General features: G+C 41.3%; 1 protein-coding gene across 4 annotated transcripts in view; it reads right to left on the minus strand.

The window, feature by feature from the left end:
* Nucleotides 1-2606: 2606 nt before the first annotated feature.
* arhgap42b (Rho GTPase activating protein 42b) overlaps nucleotides 2607-27159 on the minus strand; it is a 138534-nt gene continuing 113981 nt past the window's right edge. Inside the window, exons 11-26 of one of the 4 annotated variants that reach the window (XM_072694580.1) lie at nucleotides 25607-25663; nucleotides 23550-23628; nucleotides 22772-22811; nucleotides 21842-21904; nucleotides 21575-21649; nucleotides 20544-20628; nucleotides 20332-20390; nucleotides 20019-20124; nucleotides 17877-18036; nucleotides 17582-17732; nucleotides 16336-16371; nucleotides 15602-16000; nucleotides 14289-14439; nucleotides 11578-11643; nucleotides 9499-9578; nucleotides 2607-6141 (exon numbers count right to left, since the gene is read on the minus strand). In XM_072694580.1, coding sequence (XP_072550681.1) covers nucleotides 6053-6141; nucleotides 9499-9578; nucleotides 11578-11643; nucleotides 14289-14439; nucleotides 15602-16000; nucleotides 16336-16371; nucleotides 17582-17732; nucleotides 17877-18036; nucleotides 20019-20124; nucleotides 20332-20390; nucleotides 20544-20628; nucleotides 21575-21649; nucleotides 21842-21904; nucleotides 22772-22811; nucleotides 23550-23628; nucleotides 25607-25663 — 1696 coding nt within the window. In that variant the 3' untranslated portion in view covers nucleotides 2607-6052. The remainder of the gene's footprint in view (nucleotides 6142-9498; nucleotides 9579-11577; nucleotides 11644-14288; nucleotides 14440-15601; nucleotides 16001-16335; nucleotides 16372-17581; nucleotides 17733-17876; nucleotides 18037-20018; nucleotides 20125-20331; nucleotides 20391-20543; nucleotides 20629-21574; nucleotides 21650-21841; nucleotides 21905-22771; nucleotides 22812-23549; nucleotides 23629-25606; nucleotides 25664-27159) is intronic. The other 3 variants (XM_072694581.1, XM_072694582.1, XM_072694583.1) reach the window with 3 other exon arrangements.

The following is a 27159-nucleotide window of genomic DNA, read 5'->3' on the forward strand; positions in this document are numbered from 1 at the left end:
CTGCTGATGTGAGGAAATTTGATATCCACAGGTCTTTGTTTTAGTACATTAAGCCAGTTTAAGCCTTTTTCACATTAAGCATTTTAGAACGTTCCAATCCACCATATAACTGCAGTGTGACGGGCTGGGAGACCATGCCGGGAGACCACGCCTTCTTCTTCTTTTTCTTCTTCTTCTTCATTTTTATTGTTTTTCCTCTGTTTGATTTTTTGGCTTTAATGCTCCAGTGACTTTTTACCGTGCTAAAAGATGCATTATTGTTACATCACTGCTCCAGCTTTGCTTTGCTTTCATTTCGAACCAGATTCGTAAACGTTGTGTAGTAAATATCCGACAAGTTGTGGGAGATGTTCGCTTTGGCTGTTGCTGTTGTGGTTGAGAAAGCTGAACGAGCGGCCTTCAGGGTTCCGCGTTAGATTGTGGTTCTATCATCTCTACAATCTCGCCACAGTGAGAGACTGTGAGGAACACCATGCAGATGATCTGATCCTCATCCTTGTTCTGTTACTGCTCATGTCATGATGGGGGCAGGTTTCCAATTACACATTACTCAGTGTGTCATCTCTTAAATAAATAAAAAAGTATGTGTTCCTGAGTGGCCTGACCACAAAGAAATACAGCCTGGACCCGGTCCCTGATGTAGACGATAAGTAGTGCCAGCGGAGGGGTTCACGGTTTTATGTAATTTGGTAACTTTCCAGTGCAGCTCCACTATTGTGTGCACAGTATAAAAGGGTTCAGAACTTTTTAATTGAACAGTAATCAGAGCTTTCCGATGTACTTTGATTGTAATGTCAAATCTTTCAGTAATAAAATGCATCGATTGTGTACAGTGAAGTGGGCTGAATGAGTGTTGTGTTACAGAAGTATGACCAAAATGAAAGAATTGCAGCATTGTATGTCCGCATATTTGTGGACACCCCTTCCAATGAATGCATTGCTGACACAAAATGAAAAAACTTATTCTCTGGACAGTAGAGACAGTTCCTCCAACAACTGCAGATTTTTAAAAATATCCTTGACTGAAACAATGAATTATTAGGTGTCCCAATACTTTTGTCCACACAATGTGTAGGTTATTGTTGTTCCAATTTGAGCTAAAATGTTTAAAATAACGGCTGTTTTACCAAACCAAATTTTGCCGTATTTGCAGGGATGAGATTGGTGACAGTCTTAGACCAGTGTTTGTTAGCAGTGTTAGCCTAGCATCTCCTGTTAGCTAAAGAAGCACATATAAAATGTCTGATTGGCTGCTTCTGGAGTAAGTGATGAATCGGGTTTATTTCATTTTTATATCAAACTATCACTACAATACCAGAGGTTGTTACCTTACTTAAGTAGAAATGTTGGTGATCTAAACTTTACTGGAGTCATTATTTATTTATTTATTTATTTTATTATTTTTCTACTTTTTACTTCTTACATTTTCACCCAATTATCTGAACTTTCTCCTCCTTACATTTTAAAAACAGCCTCGTTCCTCCTATTTCATTTACATATCCAGATAAATCTCTCTATCCAGAAAGTGTGAGTCTGATCCTGATTGGATGAGAAGTATAAACAGACCCCATTCTGACTCCCTGTTGGTTTATAAGAGATCATCACACCTGCACACGTCCCGTCCCTCTCCAGCAGCTCACAGCAGACGTCTGTAGTCTAGTATGAAGACTGTGTCCGTGGCAGAGACTCAAGAGAGCTGCAGTGAAACGTCCCGACTGAGCCCCACATTTACACTCCAATAAAGCTTATTGATCACACGCCTCTGAAGTCTGACTTTCTGCAGCTTTACAGAACTTCTAGACAACGACTCCTCATATTTTCCTCCATGAAGCTCATGTTGATGCTCAGTAGAGCACAGAGACGCTCCTTTAATAGAGCTGATATTACTGAAATGCTTCATTTTCAATGGGCAGATCTGCAGCTGAAACAGGAGCCTAGTGCAGCCCAACATTTTTAACATCAACATTTTAATAGATCATTCTCCTCATTATGACTTTTAGAGAAATGGGGTTTTGGGGAAGGGGGGGGGGGGTAGTGCACTATAGACACCTGTGGCGCGGCCTAAGCTTTCAGTCTTTGTTTTCCTTCCATTACTTTTACTTTTCTACTTGAAGTCGTTCTGAAACCAGTACTTTTACACTTTTACTGGAGTAAAAAGCTTCAGTTGATACTTCAGCTTCTATAGAAGTCTTTCAAACCCTTGTATCTCCACTCACTTCTACCTGAGGAATGAATGTTAATACTTTTGAAACCTATGTATAATACACAGCAGTACACGTTTAACAGCTTGCCGAGGACATGAGGAGTTAATCTCAGCGTACGCCGGCTCAGGACGGAGAACGCCACATTTCTAGATGTTTCCGGGATCTGACCTTGCAAGGGGAGTATCGTTCTGGCATCACCACTCAAGGCCACGGCACATTCTTATGCATTTAAATGGAAAAGAACATCGAGTTCTTGGCACCTGCATCCACCGTGTCTTTCCCCCAGGACACTCAGTTCAACGCACAGGAGGTTTTAATTGTAGCGGCGTCAGATTTCTAAAACGCAGTTCTGTAAATGGCGGAATTGGAAGATTTACACAGTAACTTCTGTGGAAAACTGCAGAGGATTTTCTGTGGGCAGTCGTTTATTTGACAATATAAGAAATTTGCAAATCTGAAACAGAAATATTAAACAGTAGAGTTAATCAGTGCTGTACCTAATCTAATCTATACAGCGGTGTTCACTGAGCTAGGCGTAGCAACAATGATGCACTGATTGTGTAGATTGCTTAAACAAAGGAAAAAAAAACACACAGGTGTATCTCACATTACTGCATTACAGGTTACAACAACACAGGTTATAAGTCAAATATTTCAAATATTTAATAAACTGCAAAAAAAAGAAAGAAAAAAATAAAAATAAAAGACAGAGCAAGAAATGCTGGCATCACTTCAGTAAAGGGGGCATTAAAACACCCCTGTGGAGCCTGTTTAAGCCTTAAGCCAGTAGCTGTTCCTGAACCAGCTGCACAATACTACTACTACCACTACTAAGGTGAATGACACACGTTTATCCGTGTATTACACATCATAAACTCTTACTGCTGATGCAAAGCCGTCCAACTAGTCAGACATCTGTGGAGATTCCAGGTCTAACAGGTCTAGACGCCGTGCTCGGATGAGGCCAATATCAGTGCATTAGGTGGTAAAAGGTATACCTGTACTCTGTATTTAGCTCCTGAGCTGCTGCTGATCTAATAATGAGGTACTGATAGGAATCAACAGGATCTACTTAAGCACATCACTCAGGGCTCAGGGCCAGATGTGTGTACAAGCGCAGGTGCAGCACAGAATGTGCCACCTTGATGTGACCGCCGTGTGCACTGACCATGCATCTGAAATCACTTCTGCTTTATATGTCAATATTAAAACACTAAAACGAACAGTGATATTAGCCATATTAGTAACAGTAATATTAGCCAGAATCAGAACGCTCATGTGTTTTCTGATAGAGAAATAATAATAATAAAAAAGGACTGTTGTGGCATCAAACGAAGTCAGGAATTGATCACAGCAGCGTAAAGAAGGAAAGGACCTGCTTATGAGATACTGTTCCTTTTAATTAGTCTGTATGAGCTGCAGATAAAGTGTAAAATGCTGTATTTTTAAATATTACCTAATTACCTGTACCTGTATTCATATTCGTGGTCTAAACCCAAAGTTTTCCAGCTCCTTCAGACAGCATTACATTAAGCCTGAATGTTATTTTATGATTAGAGTATGATTAGGACCAATCCTATTCCATTCCATAATGTAATGCTGTCTGAAGAAGCTGGAAAACTTTGGGTTTAGGCCACGGATATGAATAAATAAACAAATATTTATTTATTTATTTATTTATTTATTTATTTATTTATTGGAGACTCTGCCGGCTGCTCTGACAGGGGTCCTAGAAAATGTATTAACTGAGTATTTTGGCAGAATTGTTAGAGCTGTGGGGCCCAGTGTAATGTCTTTTCATGGGGCCAAATATCCCTGGCAGTGCCTCTGTATGGGCTACTTGGAGTGGGCAGCTCTACTGTGAAATTATGGGTTTTTTTTATTAAAATAAAATCATATTTAGACAGAAAAAATGTAAATAAAATCAAACAAATAAAAGCATGTTGTGTTTTTTTGTGCATTCAGGTTTTAATTTATTTATAGTATCTCTGTAAGGCAGTGTTCGGGTCGGGCTGTGTCTGAATACTTTTAGTCTTTAGGGATAAATATGCTCCATATATTGTATATATATTATACACATATTATATGTATATACATATATATATATACATACATATATTATCTGTATCTGTAAAGCATTAATAAAGAGCCCTTTTTTGCATTTGCAGTAAGTGTCATCTTGTGAAATGGGCATGATTGGGACTGGACCAGAAGCCAGATCACCAAAACATCTATCTATGCAGAACTAGCTGCTGCCGCTAACTTAGTAAACTTAATAAAGTTAATATACTTAATAAAGTTCCTTATTTAATTAGTAAATAATCAGACATACAGTTCTGATATCTCCACACATTTTTCACGTGGTCCTCACATGTGCAGCCATCCTGCAAAAGCTCACTACATCGGGCCCTCAGAGATTAGGCAATCTTCATAAAATTATGATGTGTAACACACTTATGTCCACCTCCGCCGCAAAGCTCCACCACACCGTAACAGTTAGTTACCAGCTATTGGCTTGATAAGGCCTACTAAAGGTCCACTAATGGACACAAGATTTCATTCAAAAGATTATGATTATATAAAATACAAGGAAAAGTGCTCTGGAAAACGCCTGATTTACCTAGTTATTGCTTAATAAAGCAGTACCGAGCAGCCAGTTAATTAGCAGCTACTGGCTTAATGAGGGCATTGCATGAACATTAATATGCAGCTTAATACTGAAGTGTTCCAGAAATCTTTTAGTAAAATAAGAACTGTGACGTACCAAAATCACCTTCAAAGTGCAATCAGATTCTTAACCCACAGGAGTGTGAGGACTATCATACTTGGATCATTTAACACTACTGATATGCATAGGACAGTTATGGCCTTGGCCCTTCATTAAAGCTGAATGCTACAGTACAGACAGAAATGTATTTAGAGAATTTTAGATTATAGCGATAATTTACTGAAATCTGAGGCTCTTTCTGAGTGATTTGAGACATATATCGATCACCGGAGGCAGCAAAGACACAGTGTACTTTAAAAAAGTCAATAAAGTAAACCTCTGATATACTATATAAGACCTTTGTGCTGACATTTCTATAATAACAACAACAGCAGTTCAGTGGTTGAACAGTACTTCATATATTATACACAGATCAGCCAGAACATTAGCACCACTGACGGGTGAAGTGATACACACTGATTATCTGTCAACAGGTGGATCTACATATTAGGCAGCAGGTCTCATGGGGTGTTTCTGGTATGCAGTGGTCAGTACCTACCAAAAGTGCTCCAACAAAGGACGACAGGTGAACCACCATAATAGGGTCATGAGCACTTAGGGCTCAGTGATGCTCATGGAGGCCCCGCCCACCTCACAACTTACAGGGCTTGCTGCTAATGTTAGTCTTGGTGCCAGCTACCACATGACACCACATGGTCCACAAGGTCCACCTGTTGAATGGTCAGATCTGTTTTGGCAGCAAACTCAATCTTAGGCAGGTGGTATTAATGTTATGGCTGATCGTTGTGAGTATCTATATCTCTGTACTGCTACAGATAACAGTTGTAACAGTTGTTTCAAGGCTTTGGACTGCAGAAACAGGGCTTCTTAATTAAGACTGTATATATATATATATATATATATACTGTATAACGTGTTATATACATATAATATGTATTCTTTCAGGCTGCTCTCTTAATCATCATGACCACTCCATGACCAATGTTTCCGTTTTCGGGCACACGGTCCACGCGCCAGATGATGTTCTTTTGCTGCTGCTAAAACGTCATGCGACTTGTTTCTTGCGTCTACGTTACCATGGATACCATGAAATGCTTGACGGTGTCTTCGGGAGGTGGGGTCAGAGGAAGGCGACGTAGTTTTCAGGCACCAGTCCCGTCCTACCCTCGTATGTAGCCTGGAGCCAGCCGGGCTCCACGGAAGGATACACTGCAGAACAAACAGTTCCAGAGTCACAGCAATGCAGGACAGAGGGGGAGCAGGTGAACATATGAAGAGTATGGGTCTATTATAGCCCCCTGTGCTGTAACTAATTAAAGAAATAAATAATAATAATAATAATAATCATAATCATAATAATAATAATGATTATTATTATTATTATTTCCTTCTTTCACTCTAAAACTGGACAAAATAACAATATTATTGAAATGATGGGAAGAATGCTTCATCTTTTATTTTATGCCTTTTGAAGATCAGTTTAGCTTTTAACTAATTGGCTACTCAAGGTAACAGAACAGGTGTCTAAACTTTTGCATGCCACTGAATGTGAACATGGGCATTTTCAATGAATTTATGAAAGAATATTAAAATTATACCATTTTTAAGCTGATTGGAGAACCGAGCTAAATGGAGAACCGAGCTGAATGGAGAACCGTGCTGAAGGGAGAACTCAAATGAAAGAGAACAGAACTGAATGGAGAACCGAGCTAAATGGAGAACCGAGCTACATGGAGAAATGAGCTGAATGGAGAACCGAGCTAAATAGAGAACTGAGCAGAATGGGGAACCAAGCTACATAGAAAATCTTGCTGAAGGGAGACCCAAGCTAAATGGCGAACCAAGCTGAATGGAGAACAAAGCTGAATGGGGAACTGTGCTGAATGGAGAACAAAGCTGAATGGAGAACCAAGCTATATGAAAAAAAAAAACATTTCTGGATCTCTTATGCTGCTCAAATCACATCCAGCACACTCAGTGGCTTTGTCCCAATCCAATCCACACACTTCTGTACTGTAATTCTTCACTAATCAAAGCACAGTAAAGACAGTGCACTATTTTTCCATACTAATCAGGGTGGTAGCTCACAGTTTGGGATGCAGCCTGTCTTGCTGCAATACCGATGTTGAAACGTGAGAGGCGCCACGCAATTCTGAGAGATCCCACTGATGTCAATTTGCCCATCCTTCAGTCATTGCAGCCCTCGATGCGATTCTGGGTGAAGAACCTCACAGTCTGAAGCATCACACATCTGGCGGAGGTTCTGCTGTGTGTTTAAGTCTCGAGTCTTGAGGTTTTTGTGAGATACGAGGTCGGATTCTGAGAGACCTCTGTGATGTGAGTACCAGGCACCAGCTATGGAAGTCAGTAGCTGACGCTAAGTAAGCAACGGTGTGTGGTAAAACCTGGCAAGTCCTCAGAGCAGACCAAAACTGGATTACAGACCGTGTCCATTAATCCAAAGGTTATAGGTCGAGCCTATAATAAAAATATCACGAGGTCCCTTTTTCTACTGCTTAACAGTGTTTCTGTGAGCAAAGGCACTAAAACAGTTCAAAAACGAAGTTTTAAACAAGTTAATGATCCAACCTTGACCAAGACCTTGACCGTGACACAGCACATAGTCCTCCTTCATCAATCAGAAGAGGAACAGTCTCTCAGTCTCTGCTTAAGTAAAGCTCATAAAGCTCAGTTTCGAGGCCTCTGGAGGTCTGAGTCAGAGCAGTAAGTACAGGAAGGCCTGTTGAGAGTTTGCTCTGCTGACTGAGGGGAAGGGGAGATGTGATGGAGCGTTCCACCACTAGGTTATGGTGACCTGCACAAATGCCTTGGTGCCGGGCCAAGTTATTTCAGAGTGGAAAACACAAGCGGCTATAAAACATCCGGGACTGAGGAGGAGGAGGACGAGGAGAACCATGTGATATGGGAGGTTATGTGAAATGTTAAAATAATAGATGTGTTTTCATGAGCATGTGTGTGATGTTTTGGGCTGGGGCAGCAGACGGCAGCAAGAGCTTGTGTGAGCTCAGTGTATCTCAGTGGACTGTCTGACATTTGCTGAAGTGGGCTGATGTTAATATCTGCCTCCTCATTTATTTTTATTTTGTGAGCAATGGCATCTAAAGATGCTCAAGTGGAGGAGGCACCTGACATTACTGCAAAATACAGGGGTTAGGGCTCACATATGAAGGTCTATTGAGCCTCTGAAGACAAACATGCAACATATTCTATAATCACTCTGGATTAACTGCATTTTGCAGAGGGGATCTGGGGCTTGACCCATGAATTTCACAGTGTAGTGATTATATCCCACTGCTGTTATGTTGTTTGGGTTATATAAAGCACTTTATGGATGATTTGTATTGTTATCTATAAGCTGTTAATTGTACCAAGATCAGCAATTTTTACTGTAGCTTGAAAAAAAAAACAAGGATCTGCTTGGCAGCACCAATAGAGCTAGACTTTCATATCAAAACAGGCAAAACCAGGCAAAAATAGAAAAATCGTAGACCTCAAATAGTTAAAATAGAGTTTAATTATAAACACTATTATTTAAAACTACGTAAACCTTGTATCTCCAATTTCGCCATTTTACACTTTTTTATCACATGTGAATCTGCTTTTTGTTCTTTACATTTTTACATCAATTACATGATGAATGGGCCAATAGAAATGCTCCAAAGGCACTTTAGGCATTAGGATCGGGTGACTTTTTTCATACTGTCCCAAAATTTTACTTGATTTGCTGAATCATGATTATTTGTTAGCATTTTTGGAGATTCCGCCAACATTATTGAGCAGCACAGTATACAGACATTACCGTTGCACCGCTCCACCCTACTTCATATAATATTGTTACACTGACTTCCACTGAACGATAAGCAGTTTTTTTTCTCTTGTGAAGCTGATATTTTGGAGATACAGTGTTTTAGAGGGACATTCACATAATATAGAGGACATGTATTTAGAATATTTATAAAGAATAGCATGTAATTTGACCAGAGATGCACAAATTAATTAAAAACACACTCTAATGACTGCACACTCTAATGACTAAATCGGTGTATTAGAGTGTGCAGGAGTGTGTTCTCTGTAGAGAGTCTGAACTTAATTTAACTTAATAATTTAATTTAATACTAATTTAAAATATTTGTGCATCTCTGGTCAAAGTACATGCTATTCTTTATTTTCTAAGTGAAAATAAATACAAAAAAGCAGAAAACATACAAAAAAGTCATAATTAAGTTTCATATAGAGGATCTGTAAACTTTTCACTTATTCAACAAAACTAAGATTATGCCTTATATAAGGCACTAGATTGTATATATATATTATACTTTACTATACTATAATATATATATATATATATATATATATATATATACCTGTTTATATTTCTTACATCCATAGTTTCTGCACATTTGTTTAATTTGTTGCATCATTTTTATTCATTTATTTATTTATTTATTTTTATGTATTTTATATTTACATTTTATTTATTTATTTATTTATGTTTGTAATGAACAGCTACTGGATTTAAGTGTCTTTGTGTTGCTGCTACCTCACCATTTGAAAGGTGCGCCCCCTGGGGAAAGCTCAGCTCATTGCTGTGCTCAGCTTCGCAGGAGTACATTGCCTTGGCGTCTCTATGGAGACAAAACACAGACATGCAAGTTCTGTTTATAATTATTCAAATACAAAAAGGACAAAGTGCTCTTTACAAAAGCTTAGATTAGTAGAAGACCACTGTTCTGATCTGCTCCTGTTCCTGTGCATTAAGAATACAGCTCGGAAGTAAACCTGCCCATTCATTGTGACTTTCATTGTGCAAAATCAAGGGTATTAAAAAGAGCTGATCCTGCTTTGGTTGGAGTAACTGTCTCTACTGTCCAGAGAAGAAGACTTTGTACTTGAGTTTGGAGGAGCATTGCTGTGAGGATTTGATTGCATTTAATGACAAGACCATCAGTGAGGTCAGGATGTTGGATGATGATCACCACCTCACCTCATCATCCCCAATTCCCTAACTCATCCCACCATCATCATTCCAGAGAACACAGCTCTTCCACTGCTCCACAGTCTCACTGCAGGGGGACTTTATACTCCTCTACCCCACGCCTGGGATAAGGCAGCATGGTGTCAATAGGTTCATGACGTTTATCTGCTACAAAGAGTCCTATTCCTCAGGGACTAGACAAGCTGTGTATTTGTTTGTCAGCAATGAGTGCAACTTAAAATAGCTGAGATCATTCATTAGAAGGGGTGTCCACAAACATTTGGACAAACAGTGTTTATGTTCTGCAGTTTCCCTCTTGGGATCAATAAAGTATTTCTGATTCTGATAAGATCTTGTTTCTTGTTTTCTTTTTTTTTTTTTAGCTTATCTCAGGCCACATCAGTTCATGACAGCTGTGATATGAACCAAATACCAAATGGTTCTGGGGCCAAATAAAGTTTAGTTCTGACAAGCTTAATTTGGACCAAGATGGGACATCTATTTAAAGGGCCGACTTTAAAAGGACCAATAAAATCTTTTTTGGGCTAATTTTAGTAACCTAGTCAGTCACTCTCAGTGTATCTATAGAGAACTCAATGGCATAAGCCTCTTTCACACAGGCACCATTAACCTGGAGTTTACCTGCAAATAAACAGGAAGGGATTAAGAGGAAACACATGCCAGAGTTCAGATTTACCTTTACAACACCTGGGGAAAACAGGAAGGGATTGTGTAAATGAGTGTAGGGTGGTCTCTGAACTCACCAAGCACTTTATTATAAACACAATATACTAGGGCTGAGTAGGGCCTCCTTTTCATGCTGCAAACCTCCCATTCTACCACATCCTTGACATGCTGGATTCATTGGATCCAGAGGCTGGGAAGGTTACTGAAGAACACCAAACCAGTCTGAGAGACTTGGCATGTGACATGGTGCATCATCATGCTGAAAGTAGCCGTTAGAAGATGGTAAACGGTGGGTATGAAGGGGTGCACATGATCAGCAGCAATACTCAAACAGTCTCTGGCCTTCAAATGACGACTGACTGGTATTATCAGGCTTAAACTTGGCCAAGAAAATATTCCGTACAGCATTACTCCACCTCCACCAGCCTGGACTGTGGACACAAGGCCGGTTGGGTCCAGGTTGGGCACCAAACTCTGGCCATACCATCTGTGAGCCTCAGCAGAAATCAAGATTTCAGTTTTGGTGAGCCTGTGCCCACTGCAGCCTCAGCTTTCTGTTCTTGGCGGACAGAAGTCGAATCTGATGTGGTCTTCTGCTGTTGTAGCTCATCTGCCTCGTGGTTGGACGATGTGTTGGTCATTCTGAGACTTTTCTGCTCTCCACAGTTGTACAGAGTGGTGATCTGAGTTACTGTAGCCTTACTGTCAGCATGTGACCTCTCTCATCAACAAGACATCTGCAGAACTGCCGCTCACTGGATGTCATTTGGAGGTTTTAATGAAACTGGTTCTATGGTGAGGGTTGAGTAACCTGCTAGTGAAGCTCAGTGCAGTAGCTTTTTAGGTCTCATGCAAAACTATGATGAAACACCAAATGAAACATGTTCTGGCTGGCTGAGAACAGACAATGTGATGCTTTGACTGAAGTATCTGTTTTTCTATGCATTAATTAATCATCCTACCGTCCCACTGGAGTGGCTTGTGCAGCAGATGAGGGGTTTTCAAACAGCAGTGCTCTGGCTGCCACCCTAGAAAACATAATTGACACATCTGTCAGTAACATAATGAACGTATCTGTCATTTTGCCTCTTGAACACACATTTAAAGCAGCTGCAAAACATCTGTGCATGACAATTGTATATCTAGACAATTGCTTTCAACTGCCAGAGACTTTGGGAGTTGAACAATCCTGAGGTGCTGGGGGGGGGGGGGGGGGGGGATCTGCTTGGGAATTTATTTGGGACAAGTGTGTTTCAGACTGTAGAAATTGCAAGCTGGAGGTGGAAGCTGGAAGCTTTAATGCAGGTATTAATGAGCTTCATTTTCATTTTCATTTTCCTCAATTCCTGACCTGCCTGATCAGTCCTAATCAGTAAACAAAGAGCAAAAACGTTTTCTAGTGTGTTTACAGTATTTGATTTACATTATTAAAATATGCATTTAAGTGCACAGAAGCATAAAGGAAGAAATGGATAGCATAAAAAAGTTATCCCAGGGGCGCTCTCTTTTTTTATTAGCACCATAAATGCACAAATTTGACCCTTCAGATGGATTTACTCTTTACCGACTAGACCAAATCAGTCTCATGCCGTGTTATTAATTTTTTGTTGTTGTGTACCTGGGGAAGCAGCAGTCAAGGTGGCGAGAATCTGGTTAAGATACAAGCAGAAAGCATTCTCATGAACGAGCGTCTCATTTAATAGGAAAGGAAAAGACCTGGGAAGAGAACTGTGTCATGAGAAGTCACGTTGCTTTCCTTCTGCATGACAAGCAGAACAATATATCTGTCCCTGGAGAGAGCGGCAACTAAAGCCGAGCTGCTGGGTCACATCAACCCCATCAGCAGGCAGAACGCAATTACTGCTCTCTCCCACAGAGGAGAAAATACATCGCCGGCTCTCCACTCTGTCTTACTCACCGCCGCACAGCCACAGCGCCCCACAGTACACACCACTTCTTCAGCACTGCATGCTGGTAAGGAAATGCTGTGCAAGATTTTTTTTTACACAATAGACCCAAAAAACAAACGACCACGAATACCTCATGATTTATCTCAGCATTATCCTGTCAGCCGGAGAAGTGTGTTTTCTCTTATGCAGGCCCGCTGTGTTTACAGCACAGTTCGGTCAAGCTACAGCCGAGACGATTTTTCTTATCCAAGAAAAATATCCAAACTCTCAAACACCAAATGTTTGGAATCACAGCTCAAAGGTCTGGAAACAATGCCTCAAAAAATCCAGAGTCGTGGTGGGTTCAGAGCTTATCCGAAATCGCTGGGTACAGGGCAGGAATACCCCCTCTGAAAGGTCACCAGTACATTACAAAATACCACACACAAGCATTCACCCACACACACTCACATCCAGGGGGCACTGTAGCAATGTAACATAGGCAATTCACCTTCAATACCTTTTTGAGGGTGGGAGGAGACCCAGGAGACCCGCAACCACAGGGAGAACACACCAAACTAAGGCTCGAACTGAGGCTTGAACCTACAATCCCAGACCTCTGCTGCTTTCCCATATAAATATCTAAGAGATATATTGTGTGTGAGACGAGACGCATAGATTGAGATAGAGATAGTGGTGCAGGGCAGTAAGGGTCTTGTTAGATGGAGGAAAATGGGTCTCAAAGCAGGTGCAGTTAATGATTGGGAGGAGTGACTGGATTTGGGTGTGGCCACAGACCATAGTGTAAAGTAAGCAGCTGAAACTGCAGGTGTATGGAAGCTTACGGTCATACGAGTCTACCAGCAGTGGCAGAAATCCCTACAGTGTACAGGAGATTGTCCTCAGAATTGTGTCTGAGAGATGAAACTGATGGACAGGTTTCACAGCTTCACTTCCAGGTAAGAACTACTTCTAGAAGTCAGGGCAGGTTCTGCACCACCAATTTCTGAGAGAACTCTCCCCAGGGAGCTGCAGACCATTAATATATATAGAGCAGATAAAAATACACCTAATATATATATATATATATATATATATATATATATAAAACAACAGGAGTTTAGTGTGTTCTCCCTGTCTTTGTGTGGGTTTCCTTTGGGTACTATGGTACTATATATATATATATATATATATATATATATATATATATATATATATATATACTTTTTTGCCTGTTTATGTCAGAAATGAACTCTGCTGTAGTAATGCTAATTTTTACTAACCAGTATATGAGGATTTTAGCCTTCGTTAGCATTAAGCTGTATATATCTTATAATGCTGAGTGCATGTTTATAGGCTGCAGCGATAAGGGAGATGCCATGCATGCAGTCCCTTCCCTGCTATTTGCCTCTTGGGCGGGCGTGTGGCTCGGCTGCTCCATCAGCATGACTGCAATGATTTCAACAGGCTGTGTTGGGTCACTGCAGTTAAGGTGACAGTCACGGAGTGATACTACCTTCTCGGATTGTTTATTTGCATCGTAGTACAGCGACCTGCCCCTGTTTGAGGAGACACTGTGTTTACTACTTCTCAGTTGTGTCAAAAATGTGTGGTTTATGATCAAGTGATGAATGTTTAGGGTAACTGCAGTCTAGCTGACAGACCTTTAATTGGTTAATAACATTATTTTAATTAATATAAAAAAAAAATAAAAACACAATTTATGTGTGTACACTTTTATTAAGAAAATAATTAATAATTTTTTCCAAATCTGAAGTACTCACACTGAGCCTGGTCTCTGGTAGCCGTTGCTTGAATCTGGCCGATGGCGCAGAAGTACTTTGGGCGGCAGGTCGGGCCGTGGGACGGTTCTGGAGCTGTCTCTTTGCTCCATGGCCAGCAGGCTCTGCACTGATCCGGCACAGCTGCGGCGAACTGAAACATGATGTGCACAACACCAGTAACTCACAGAGACTGCAGCAAAGCACTGCTCACCTTACCTCAGATCAGTGCAATGAACAGGCTTGTGCAATAGTCTGTAAATGACCATGCCTGATTAATGCCCCTAAAATGCCCCTCATCTGTCCATCAAATGAGTCAAAACTAATCCCCAGGGTCTCAGGTCTCAACAATCACAGTGCAGGTTTGTACATTTCCAGTTGACTGTAGCTCGTCTGTTGCTGCACAAAATATATTAGCCACCCTCATCTCTGTCCATCAGTGAATGTAAAGGGACCATAGCACCACTGAACAGATGTTATTTGAGTGGTGGACATTCTTAGCCAAGAAGGATATGCTTGATGCTGGTACGAGTGTCTCATGATGTGTACACTACTATATAACTACTGGGTTGGTATCTGATAGCCAATCATACCAGCTGATCATCCATTTAATGCATGTAATTCCTTTCAAATGGCCTTTAAAGGAGCATTATGAGAGAATCAGTATTTTATGCTCCAGGGCTCCCTCTACAGTCAGGAAGTGTAATTCACATTTTGACCCACCCCCTAAATGACACGCTTTACACATGCATTTTTGGACAAGCTGACAGATACAGCACCACTGAAAGGTAGAGAAGCATGTGGACTGAGGCGGTAGAGCAATGCTACAGGATTCTACACTAATATGATTCGGGTTACGGGTTATTTTAGATTTTATACAACAGTTTCCTGACAAATATGACCTCTCTCAACACTGGGAGACCATGCTGGAGATGCAGGGACCAAAAAAAGAACGAATTATCAATAATATTCAGAGATGGGTCCGATACAAAATTATACAATATTGACATCATTCTTTCATTGAATATTAGACGGAAAGGGCCGGTCCACTTAGTGATCCAGATTCCAGTCCGCAGCTTGTATTGGACCATGAAGCGGCCCATCACTAGTAATATTTTCGGCTAAAACCAATAATTCTATGTCTCGATATCAGCCGACATTATCAATAAACAGGCATATACAGAGATCTCAGTCGGGCTCTAACTGATTCCAGGTCTACAGTCGACACTTTTGCTCCATGTGTTTCAATCATAACGATCATAACAGTGACTTATTAACCCTCAACAAGACACTTTCCCAACACATCTGCTGTGTACCTTCCCGGTTGTGCAGTGATTTGAGAGGCGGAGCAGGTGAGGAGGTGAGCAGAGATGACCTCAGTGCCGCTGTTGAGGAGTGGGGGGCTTTTTTAGGGGCTGGGGAAGACCTGGAGGCCGCTGGGACAGAGCTGAGGCTGCGGGAGTCCTCAGAGTCTGTCCGGGCCGTGTCTTCTCTGGAGCTGGACTCGTGGCTGCTGAGGCTGTTGCAGACCAGGCCCTGAGGACCATTGGACGAGAGGGAAGAGGGACAGCGGCGTAGGCCTGACAGAGAGGGCTTCTCTTTGAGCTGTTGAAAGGATCCTGTTTTGGAGGAGCTGTTTTGCTCAGAAGAGTGAGACGAGAGGGACTCCATGCTGCCCATGGGCGTGCTGCCCGAACTGCTGCTGAACGTATCACCTGCATGGATAAGGTCCCAGTTAGTGACACCACTGCATAATCCTAGTAAAGCACATTCAAACGCACTGAAATCAAAGCTGCTGCTTCAATATTTCAATAATTATCATTCTATTAAACTAATCAAATGTAGACTTACTCACAAGTGTACATTTTTTGATTATCAGCAGCAATAACAACAGCTGTACATTAAAATGAAAAACATCTGTAAATCATTTTCCACTCGCAGGGCAGTGAAAGCAGTTGAGAGAACGTGCCAGAGCAGAATTTGAGGAGTTATAACTGTGTACACAGTGTCTTACAGTAAAGTCTTGTAGAAAGAAAAATAAATAATTTACATGTTTTCCATGCTGCTGTCATGAACCTGTATGAACCTGTAGATACAGAATGTAAATTGGGAACACTTTAATGGGATAAAACACTTTAGATCAACTAATAATCAATTATAAATACTTCAACTAACATAAACTTAACCCTTATTCATGTCCCAAAACAAGCCCTGGTACTAATCCTAACCCTAATCCCGGCCGCTGCACACCGGATGCACCGTGAAGCAGTAAGAGCGAAGTTCAGGACTGTTGGTGGTTTCTGTGGTTGTTGTTCAATATATCTGTGACTAGTGGCCTGTGTTTTTTCAGGTATCAGCTTCTGCTCATCTATCACCCACAAGCGTGTTTCTTGCAAGAGAAGAAAACACACCCCTATTCACCATTACTGTTGGACACAGATGGAATTTGGCCTCCGCCTTTAACCCATCCGTGCAGTGAACACACACACACACTTGCCTGGAGCAGTGGGCAGCCATTGCTGTGGTGTCTGGGGAGCAGAGAGGGTGAAGGGCCTTGCTCAAGTGCCCAACAGTGGCAGCTTGCCGAGCCTGGATATCGAACCCACAACCCTGCCATCAGTAGCCACCACAAGGCTGAATGGAGTTGAAGTATTAAGACTAAAGTGCCTATATACATATATCTGGGTGGGTGGGTGTGTGGTAGTGGGGTGGGGTGGTGTGGGGTGAGATGGTTGTAGGTGGAGGTTAAAAGGGGGAGTTTAATACTGTTGATTTTATTTTGATGATTTTGTATTTTCTAAAAAAAAGTTGATTACAAAAATTATTATATTGGAATTTTCTAAATTTTAAGGCGAAAGTCATATATTATCATTTTGATTTTAATTTAATATCACAATCAAAATGTGAGATGTGCTGTGGGTCGCTGAAGAATTAAACAATGCTTGGAGCCTTTGAGAGCCACTGTGCATCAACACCAGGTGCACCACGGTGCGGTGTGTCCAGTGTGCAACGGCCTGAAACCTTATTACAGTTTCACCAGATTTGTTTAACCAACTTGAATATCTGTAGATAAACTACAGGGGGCTCAAGTGTTTGACCTGAAGATCTCCTGTAGTGTGCAAAAGCTCACATATGCATGGTAGCTTCACACTGACATAACGTAAAGTCTGGACTTAATGCCAATAGCACACTGGATAGTCCTGAATGATGTGGCTCTGATGGAGTTCGGGCTGATGTGTGAACCCAAAGTGAGGCGGATGATTTCAGCAGGTATTAGTGGAAATGTAAAAACTCACTGTCTGCATCAGCCAGACACAGTGTAGGGGTGTACGGGCTCCTGGGCTTGCGGGGTCCAGTGGCAAGGCAGATGGCTCTGCTCCTGCGAGTCTCCGGTCGGGACTGGGCCTGTGGCAGGGCCACGTTGGGGTCTGGCGCCTGGTGGAAAATCTACAGGTGTCCAAACAAACAACAGTCAGTAAAAACTTGCAATAGTGCCCTGTAAACTGAAATAGACAGGACTAGACAGATAGATATATATATAACCGTCAATCAGGGACACCGTAATGACCCTAGTGTTGACCCTCAACCTGCCTTTTCAAAGTTCTCGATCAGAATCTCCACCACTATGTTCTGGAACTTGATGTTCATCATGGCAGCCACTGTCTCCTCCTGAGAGCGCATGAGCGTGGGACCGAAGATCACCCCCAGGTTGGAGACGGTCATCATGTTGCTTTTACTGTGGGTGGACACACTACAGGGGCCAGACACACAAATACAGTCCACTAAAGCAAGAATAGCAACCACGAAATCTACAGAGCAACACTTTAATAGGATGGCTTTACTGCTGCGTACCTCCACATTAACCCTTTCCTGCCTGCCTGTTCAAATACCTACACTGCAACATCTAATCCTTCAGCTCCTGATTGAAAAGCTGGCAACCTGAGCTACATTTCCGAGATATTGGCTGAAATGTTGGTACATTTCTTTCAATTTCTTTCTAAATTGGATGGGAAAAAATAATTGTATCACTTTAACATCCTCACCCGGAGAAACCAGGCGACAACACTGAGACTGAGACACTTTTAACACAGTTTTTTAATACCACTGGTTTGTGTTTATGCCTATGGATTACCTGTTACCTGATACATGCAGTCTTACTTGACCAGTGTGTTAGCTACCCGTTTAGTCTGTCCACTCACTAACCCTGGAAAAATAAGACTCAGACTTAATCAGATAATCTTTCCAGTCTTGCTTAAACTAGTTAGCAAAGCCTGTTAGGGTTTTAGGCTGGTAATGGCATCATTGAGCAAATGACTAGCTGCAGCACTGAAGAGAACTAACTAAACTCACCTGCTCGTTTTTAGATGATTATTATTAGTAATATGTTCTATCTGTAATTTTCTGAGCAGTAGATACTGTAAACCTAGAGACCATTTTTGTTAAAAAGGGATGATTCATAGTGATAAATAAGATTGAAAACAATGTGAGTCTATATATCAAACTTTATTTCACATTGCTGAGACCACTTACGTTTATTCTTATACTTTAATATTTGAAAATAGATGGAGAGAAAAGCTCAAATGCAAATTTGTTTGCTATTCATTTATTTGCAATTTAAGTGCAGAGGTTTGTAGATTACTAGGTAGGTAATGTAATGATAGGTAATGTTCGGTAATGTTAGGTAATGTTTGATCATGTAATTATAGGTAATGTAATGATAATAATGTCAGGTAATGTAAGGTAATGTTAGGTTATAATAGTTAATCTAATGATAAGTAATGTAATGACAGGTAATGATAGTTAATCTAATGATAAGTAATGTTTGGTAATGATAACTAATGTAATGACAGGTAATGTTAGGTAATGTTAGGTAATGTAAATATAAATAGTGATAGTTAATGTTTATGTTTATCCATATATTTATTATTTACAAATAGATGGAGAGAAAAGCTCAAATGCAAAATTGTTTGCTATTAATTTATTTAATATTAAATATTAAGCGCAGAGGTTTGTTGATTACTAGTTAGGTAATGTAATGATAGATAATGAGAGGTAATGTTTGGTAATGTAATGATGGGTAATGTAATGTTTGGCAAATAATGATAGGTAATGATTATTCTTATCTTTATTGTTGTAAAATAGATGGAGAGAAAAGTTCAAATGCAAACTTGTTTGATATATATATTTTTTGCTATTTAAGTGCAGAGGTTTGTAGCTTACTGGGATTTTTAGGTGATGTGAAGGAATTACACGTTCATTCTTAACGACCAATTTTAATGATCAATCATTTTTTGAGTTGAAAAAGCCAAATCTGTGGTTGTTGTGTGTGGCAAGGATTTTACTAGGATCACATTTTCTACTGCTAAAGATTGTATTTAGTCCTAATTCACAGCCTCGTTAGTCTTAGACCTCCACCGTCTGGTTCTAACCAACACCTTTCTCTGGTTGCAATTGGCTCACATGTCCCATGTTGTGAAAGTGCTGAGTAAGTGAGAAGCTGTTCATTTCATTTAGTTCGTTTGCTGCCTGGGTACTGCCTGAGTTTCACATCTGGGAACATCTTGAAAACTAAATGCTAAATTAAATTATTATAATAAGACACAGATGAATGGGTAGATCTGGTCAGTATTGATAAAGTTCAAGAGCTGAACTGAACTATCCAGAACGTAACAAGCTCATCTGAGTAGCTGAGACAGTTTAATACAGAGAAGCAGATGCAGGGGGTTGGCGTACGTGAGGAGGTGCTTCACTAGAATCTCCAGCATCTCCTTATTTCTGTCGGGCAGTTTGTGCAGCAGAGCATGCACAGCACACACTCTGTAGTTCTGGTCATCTGATTCTGGAACAGAGCACAAATCACACACTTATGGAAGTGGACCGTCATTAGACTAACTTCAGATCTGTTGAGGAAATCATACAATCAGCGACAGAAGGCCAGCTGACCAGTTCTGGGCTTTTTCTTCAGCATCTTTCAGTGTACAGAACCTAGTCCAAAATTACCCTGAGCATTAAACAGAGATAACGAGCAGCCTGATCTCTGACTTACTGACAGCCATGATGAAGTCTTCATGAAGCTTGTACGTCATGAGAGGCTCGGAGAGACACCTAACGGACAAAGAGAGGAATGACAACCTGTGTGTTTTTATTCAGCAGCGTTCACCATGCACTTCTCAGTTCCATCCCAGAAAACAAGCCCCAAAGCCTGCAGTGCCCTGTAGTGGGGGATAATGGCAGCTAACAGCCAGTGTAAAAGCAGACCTGAGGTAATTCTTCAGTCCGCTGGTGATGGTCTTATTGTCCCACGTGTCAGGATCAAGGTCCATGTCTGCTGGGGCTTTGGGTGCTGCAGGATGGGCGGTTATATAAGAAAGACATTTACAATATTATGATTAACATCTAATCAGATTCTTCATATTATTATGATTTTTACTATGCTAGGTAATGTAATGATTGGTAAGGTAATGTTAGGTTATGATAGTTAATGTAATGATAAGTAATGTTTGGCAATGATAAATAATGTAATGACAGGTAATGATAGGTACTGTTAGGTAATGTTTGGTAATGATGGGCAATGTATTGACAGGTAATGATAGGTAATGTTTGGTAATGATAAGTAATGTATTGACAGGTAATGATAGGTAATGTTTGGTAATGATAAGTAATGTAATGACAGGTAATGATAGGTAATGACAGGTAATGTTATGATTGGTAATATGTAATGCAATGACAAGTAATGTTAGGTAATGTTTGGTAATGATGGATAATGTAATGATAAGTAATGATTGGTAATGTTTGGTAATGATAGGTAATGTAATGATAAGTAATGTTTGGCAATGATAAATAATGTAATGACAGGTAATGATAGGTACTGTTAGGTAATGATGGGTAATGTATTGACAGGTAATGATAGGTAATGTTTGGTAATGATAAGTAATGTAATGACAGGTAATGTTAGGTGATGTAATAATAGGTAATAATATGTAATGTAATGACAGGTAATGATAGGTAATGACAGGTAATGTTATGATTGGTAATGATATGTAAGGCAAGGACAAGTAATGTTAGATAATGTTTGGTAATGATGGGTAATGTAATGATAAGTAATGATTGGTAATGTTTGGTAATGATAGGTAATGTAATGATAAGTAATGTTAGGTAATGTAATGATAGGTAATGATATGTAATGTTTGGTAATGATTGGTAATGTATTGACATGTAATGTTAGGTGATGTAATGATGGGTAATGTTAGGTGATGTTTGGCAATGATGTGTAAGATCAACAGGCTTACAGAACACTGTGGTCATTAGCTTCTGAACTTTGGAGTTGACCCCTCCTATACGGTACAGGCCCATAGTGCTAATTCCTGACAGACACAGAATCAAAGAAAGAGAGAGGGCGAGAGAGAGACAGAAATACAGAGAGACAGAGGGTGAGAAAGAGTGAGAGGACAAATCAGAGACAGTGTTGTAAACTGACGCCCATTATATCATTAACATTACAGCCTCTACCCCTCACCAGACCACCCCCTCCACCCCCGGCCCCCCGCTCTACTCACCCCTTGTCTCCACCATGTATATGCACTTCCTCACAAAGTTAAATCCAGCCTCATTCAGATGTGCTGTTAAATCAAAACACACAGTTGAGAGAACACATTTGGACCCGGCAGATTTAACACCTTCACAGCTTTCTGAACGTACTGATCTCAACCTTGCCCAGAAAAGGGAGCAGCACACACAGGCAGTACACCATCTTATCCATACTCCTACACCCCTTTCCTCTGCCTTCTCATGTGCTGAGCTGCCCCATGCTGTCTGCTCGCTGCTGATACGAGTCCATTCGTGGTTGCTGCTGGTGTCTGCCTACCCTCTGGATCAGCCTTGTCCCACTGTAAAAAAAAAAAGCTCCCCCTAACCCCTTTGTTTTTTTCCTTCCTTTCTGTTTATTTCTCTCTGTTCCTCAAGTACTGAGATGCCCTCATGGACTGTTCTGTCCCAGTACTGCTGGGCTGGGCTTCATATAACATTTAAATTCATATACCTTTCACATTTCACTCACATTCTCAGTATTTATGGCTTGATTTATGGCACAGCTCTTAATTCACTATTTTTCAGGCAGTTTTTATTCTTGATGTTCGGTCATTTGTTGTGCTATCCGGTGTTGACCAGAGGAAGATGGCTTCCTCAAGTTTACCTTGCCACGGTCACCCCTGGCTTGCTCAAGACTTGGATGTGGATCTCTGTAAAGCTGCTTTGTGATAACATTTGTTGTGGAAATAAATTAGAATTAATTTGAGTAAGGTGTGCCATTCTGTATCAATAACTACGAGGAGGGCCTGTGGTCTACGGCTGTCTATTAAACCTTCTATAGCTAAGTGAGTAGCACGGGTTCGAGGCCCAATCCAGGTAGAAAAGGCTTCAAAAGAAGTGAGACTTTTTTCTACATGAGTTTAGCATGTGATGAAAAAGTTAAAAGCCAGTGTACTCACTCTCCTCTTTCTTGCTCAGAATGGCTGGGAGGTTGTAGATCTAGAAAAGTAAGAAAAAGAGTCACAGCTGAGTTACTTTAAAAAGATACTGATACACGTTATATGTCCAAATGTTTGTGGACACCCCTTCTAATGAATGCATTCTGCTACATAAGATGCAGCCATTGCTGACCGCAGGTATTTAAAGGCTAATCATTCTCATGCAGCGCCATCTGCAGGAGCCTAAAGGTACTACCAACTTAAACATGCAAGGTGACTAATTTGTAGGTCTTTTCAGCCTATGAATAGACCTATATGTCCAAATGTTTGTAGACAGCCCTTCTAAAGAATGCATTCTGCTACATAAGATGCAGTCATTGCTGACACAGATGTGAAAAAGCTCACACATAGCTTGTCTAGTACCTGTAGAAAAGTACTGCCAATAGAATAGAACTCTGTGAAGCAGGTAAACATGAACCTATTGGCACCACCATTGCTGCCTAATGCCAGGTGTGGGCTAGAGGGCCTTTGGCATGCCCAAATGCAGTCAGTCACTCCTTTAAGCCAATCATTAACTGCATCTGCTTTGTGACCCATTTTCCACACATCCAATGAGACACTCACTGCCCAGTATCACCTCTTCTCAATCTATGAATCCCATCACACACTATTCAGTCTATTCAGCCTATGAATGAACTGAATTAGGTGTGTTTAATGAGGAAGAACTCCAAACTCAGCAGAGCTGTGGCTCGAAAAGACCCAGTCTGACAATGAATAAAAAAGCTGAACTCTCACTTACCGGCTCTTTGCCATCCATAGCCTCCAGCCAAAGCCTTCTGTTAGACTCAGACAGTGCCTGCAGGGTTACGATGCCGTGCCTGCAGACAGAACAGCACACATTAGCACACTTCAGGGACTGATCACTTCATCAGATACAGCCTGTTATCCTAAAGGCCTAAGAAAGTCCAGACTAAGTTTTTACTCTTATCCTCTTAAGTGGTCCCTCTCTGGATGCTAAGGCCCTTTTCACCTCATTCGGTGTGGGGCGTCTGGTCTGGCCGAGGGTCTGGAGAGAGAGCTCACTATCACTATCTGTTTCCTGACGCTCGACCGGGTCGTAACAGCTTGTAATGGTGAAGGTGATGAGTGATGAAGCCAGAAGCTGGCTGAGGGGCAACTGCAATGGTTTGTTAGAATAAAGCCATGTTTGATTGACACTGACCGGCCACTTTATCAGAAACACCTACCTTGCTGTTGCCAGATCTCTTGCCATGCACAATTTGTGTTAGTCATCCTCTATCCCTCAATCAGTGGTGATTGGTCAGTGGTGGGGCGGGAGTCTTGAGTCTTGAGTGCAAGTCTGAGTCAGGTCTCAAGCCTATTGGTTCAAGTCTGAGTCAGGTATTGAACCTATGGGTGCAAGTCTGAGTCAGGTATTGAGCCTATAGGTGCAAGTTTGAGCCAGGTCTCAGGTCTTTAGGTAAATGTTTGAGTCAGGTTTCGAGTCTCTGGGTGCAAGTCTGAGTCAGGTATTGAGTCTATAGGTGAAAGTCTGAGTCAGGTCTCGAGTCTGTAGGTACAAGTCTGAGTCAGGTCTCGAGTCTATGGGTGCAAGTCTGAGTCAGGTCTCGAGTCTATAGGTGCAAGTCTGAGTCAGGTCTCGAGTCTATGGCTGCAAGTCTGAGTCAGGTCTCGAGTCTATAGGTACAAGTCTGAGTCAGGTCTCAAGTCTATGGGTGCAAGTCTGAGTCAGGTCTCGAGTCTATAGGTGCAAGTCTGAGTCAGGTTTCGAGTCTATAGGTGCAAGTCTGAGTCAGGTCTCGAGTCTGTAGGTGCAAGTCTGAGTCAGGTCTCGAGTCTATAGGTGCAAGTCTGAGTCAGGTCTCGAGTCTATGGGTTCAATTTTGAGTCTCTGAGTGAAAGTCTGAGTCAGGTATTGAGTCTATAGGTGCAAGTCTGAGTCCAGTATCCAGTCTATAGGTGCAAGTCTAAGTCAGGTCTCGAGTCTATAGGTGCAAGTCTGAGTCAGGTCTCGAGTCTATAGGTGCAAGTCTGAGTCCAGTATCCAGTCTATAGGTGCAAGTCTGAGTCAGGTCTCGAGTCTATAGGTGCAAGTCTGAGTCCAGTATCCAGTCTATAGGTGCAAGTCTGAGTCAGGTCTCGAGTCTATAGGTGCAAGTCTGAGTCAGGTCTCGAGTCTATAGGTGCAAGTCTGAGTCAGGTCTCGAATTAATGAGTGCAAGTCAGGTCTTGATTCTCGTCCAAGTCCAAGCTGGGAGCGAGTCTGAGTTGAGTTTTCTGAATCTGTCCCATGTCTTAGCAGAGTCATCAACCATCTTGTCCATGAGCGGAGCTCCTCTGTCTGTCTTTCATTAAAATCATTCAAATAAAAGAGCAGATTTAACACGTGGCTGTTTGGGCCGCCGCCTCTGTTTGTCCTCAAGCTCTGAGGCTGCTGTAATAAAAGGCTGCTTCTAAGCTGTGATGCTTTTTGCCTCAATGTCAAGTGTGAATCTCGTGGGCCTGCAGAAATAACCACGAGACAATGAGACAGATTCGGCCGAGCCACTTCAGTCTAAATCAAGCCATTACCACAGCACTCGCAGGTGAATGGGCATTACTCCAGTGGATTGCTTTCTGAACCGTGCCATTCTGCCCTTCCGGAATCATTGGGTAGTGGATGATTATGATTATGTGGGGTCAGTGGGATTAAAAACAAACAAACAAACAAAAATCTAAATCAAAAGCAAAAACAGGTGTTTGGTCAGGATGGGAGTGAGGGAATGGATTTAAGAAGCAGTGCACATGCGCTCCAACATGCAGCCGCACTGAAACAGAGCACAGCGGGTCACATACCGGACTTTACAGAAAAATTGCAGTGGTCTGAAAAGAGTTCCACGACAGACTGCATTTCTACGTCAACATAAACACAAAGAAAGGGAAGAATGCACACAGTACACATGGATCATCAGACAAAACAGGCGTATCTGACACTGAATGGGCAAACATAAACCAATATGCATGTACAGGACTAGTCAAAAGTTAGATGTAGTAAGTAAATAATGGCCAAAATTTACAATGTTCAGTTCATTAGGACCAGATTTGGACACTATATCCAAAAAAAGTCAATGTATTTAGAGATGTTTCTAGGTTCTCCTCTGTGTTTTGGCCTCCCAACCATACACGTGCACATGTGCACCATTTGTTTTAGATAAGTGTGAACACTCTCCAGGGTGGAGGATTTCGAGAACTCATCAGTGTTTTAATAGGACACAGCTTTGGGAAAACATGGAAAAACACCATGTTCACTTGCGAATGCTATGGGTGGGTTTCCTTATTTATTACACTGTGACACAGAACGTCCTGTGGCTATAAAAGAGCTATAAACCTCCACCTCTGGGAGGACTTCTGCTCAGGAGTGTGTGGGTGATTTACAAACAGCAGCATCGCCACTGTAACTTATGGTAGAAATATTTGTCCGAATTTAAGCCTTTTTTAAAAATTTTACAATTTTGAGTGTGTATGTGAGATGGAGTTACGGAGACCTGCTTGTGCTTCAGCTTTGCTCTGTATTTAGGTCTGTTTTGGACATTACGCTGCTTTTTGAGGAATTTGACATTGAAGGTGAGGTGTTAGCGCCCCTTGCTGGGCTTGTATGTTCATTTAGAGCAATTTTTTGTTCTATTTTTTTTTTATGTCTAGATATGCATCAGCCATAACATTAGTACCAGCTTAGGTGAAAAACATTGATCTACAGTGGCTCCTGTAAAGAGCTCACTGAACTCCAGCGTGGTTCTGTATGTAATAAGAGACACCGCTGCTCCAACAACAAGTCAGCTGGTGGATTTTTTATAATTTCCTCCCTCCTAGATCTTCTCCATCAGCTGTCAGCGGTGTTATATATTGAACAGTGGAAGCGTTTAGGAGGAACAGCTCACAGAGAGCAGCTCAGTGTCCACTAAAGTTACAGACTGGGGTCAGGGCCGAGTGCTGAGCTCAGAGCAGAGTGCAGAAAAGCCTCCAACTGACTCAATAACTGCAGAGCTTCAGACCTGCTGCTGCTAGTAGAGCTTAGAGCAAAGGAGGACCAGCTCCATATTAATGCCTATGGGTTTAGAATGGGATGTCAGAAAAGCTGTCCCAATACTTTTGTCCATATAGTGTAAGAGGATGACAAAGATTTCACTTGCCAGGATAGATTGCCTCTAGCGCACATGTAACTTTTGACTAATACTGCATGCAGTGGTTGCTGTTTTTTGTAGGTATTATACATGTTTGCCCTGATCTTGTAAGACAGAATACAACTTTAAGGTCAGTTGTGTGTAAAGTACACAAACATGACCAGTATGTAGCACAGGATCAGGAAAGTCAACACAAAGATCATGCAGCATACTAGAAATATCTCTGCC

The sequence above is a fragment of the Salminus brasiliensis genome, chromosome 13 (assembly GCF_030463535.1).
Source record: "Salminus brasiliensis chromosome 13, fSalBra1.hap2, whole genome shotgun sequence".
Taxonomy (NCBI): domain Eukaryota; kingdom Metazoa; phylum Chordata; class Actinopteri; order Characiformes; family Bryconidae; genus Salminus; species Salminus brasiliensis.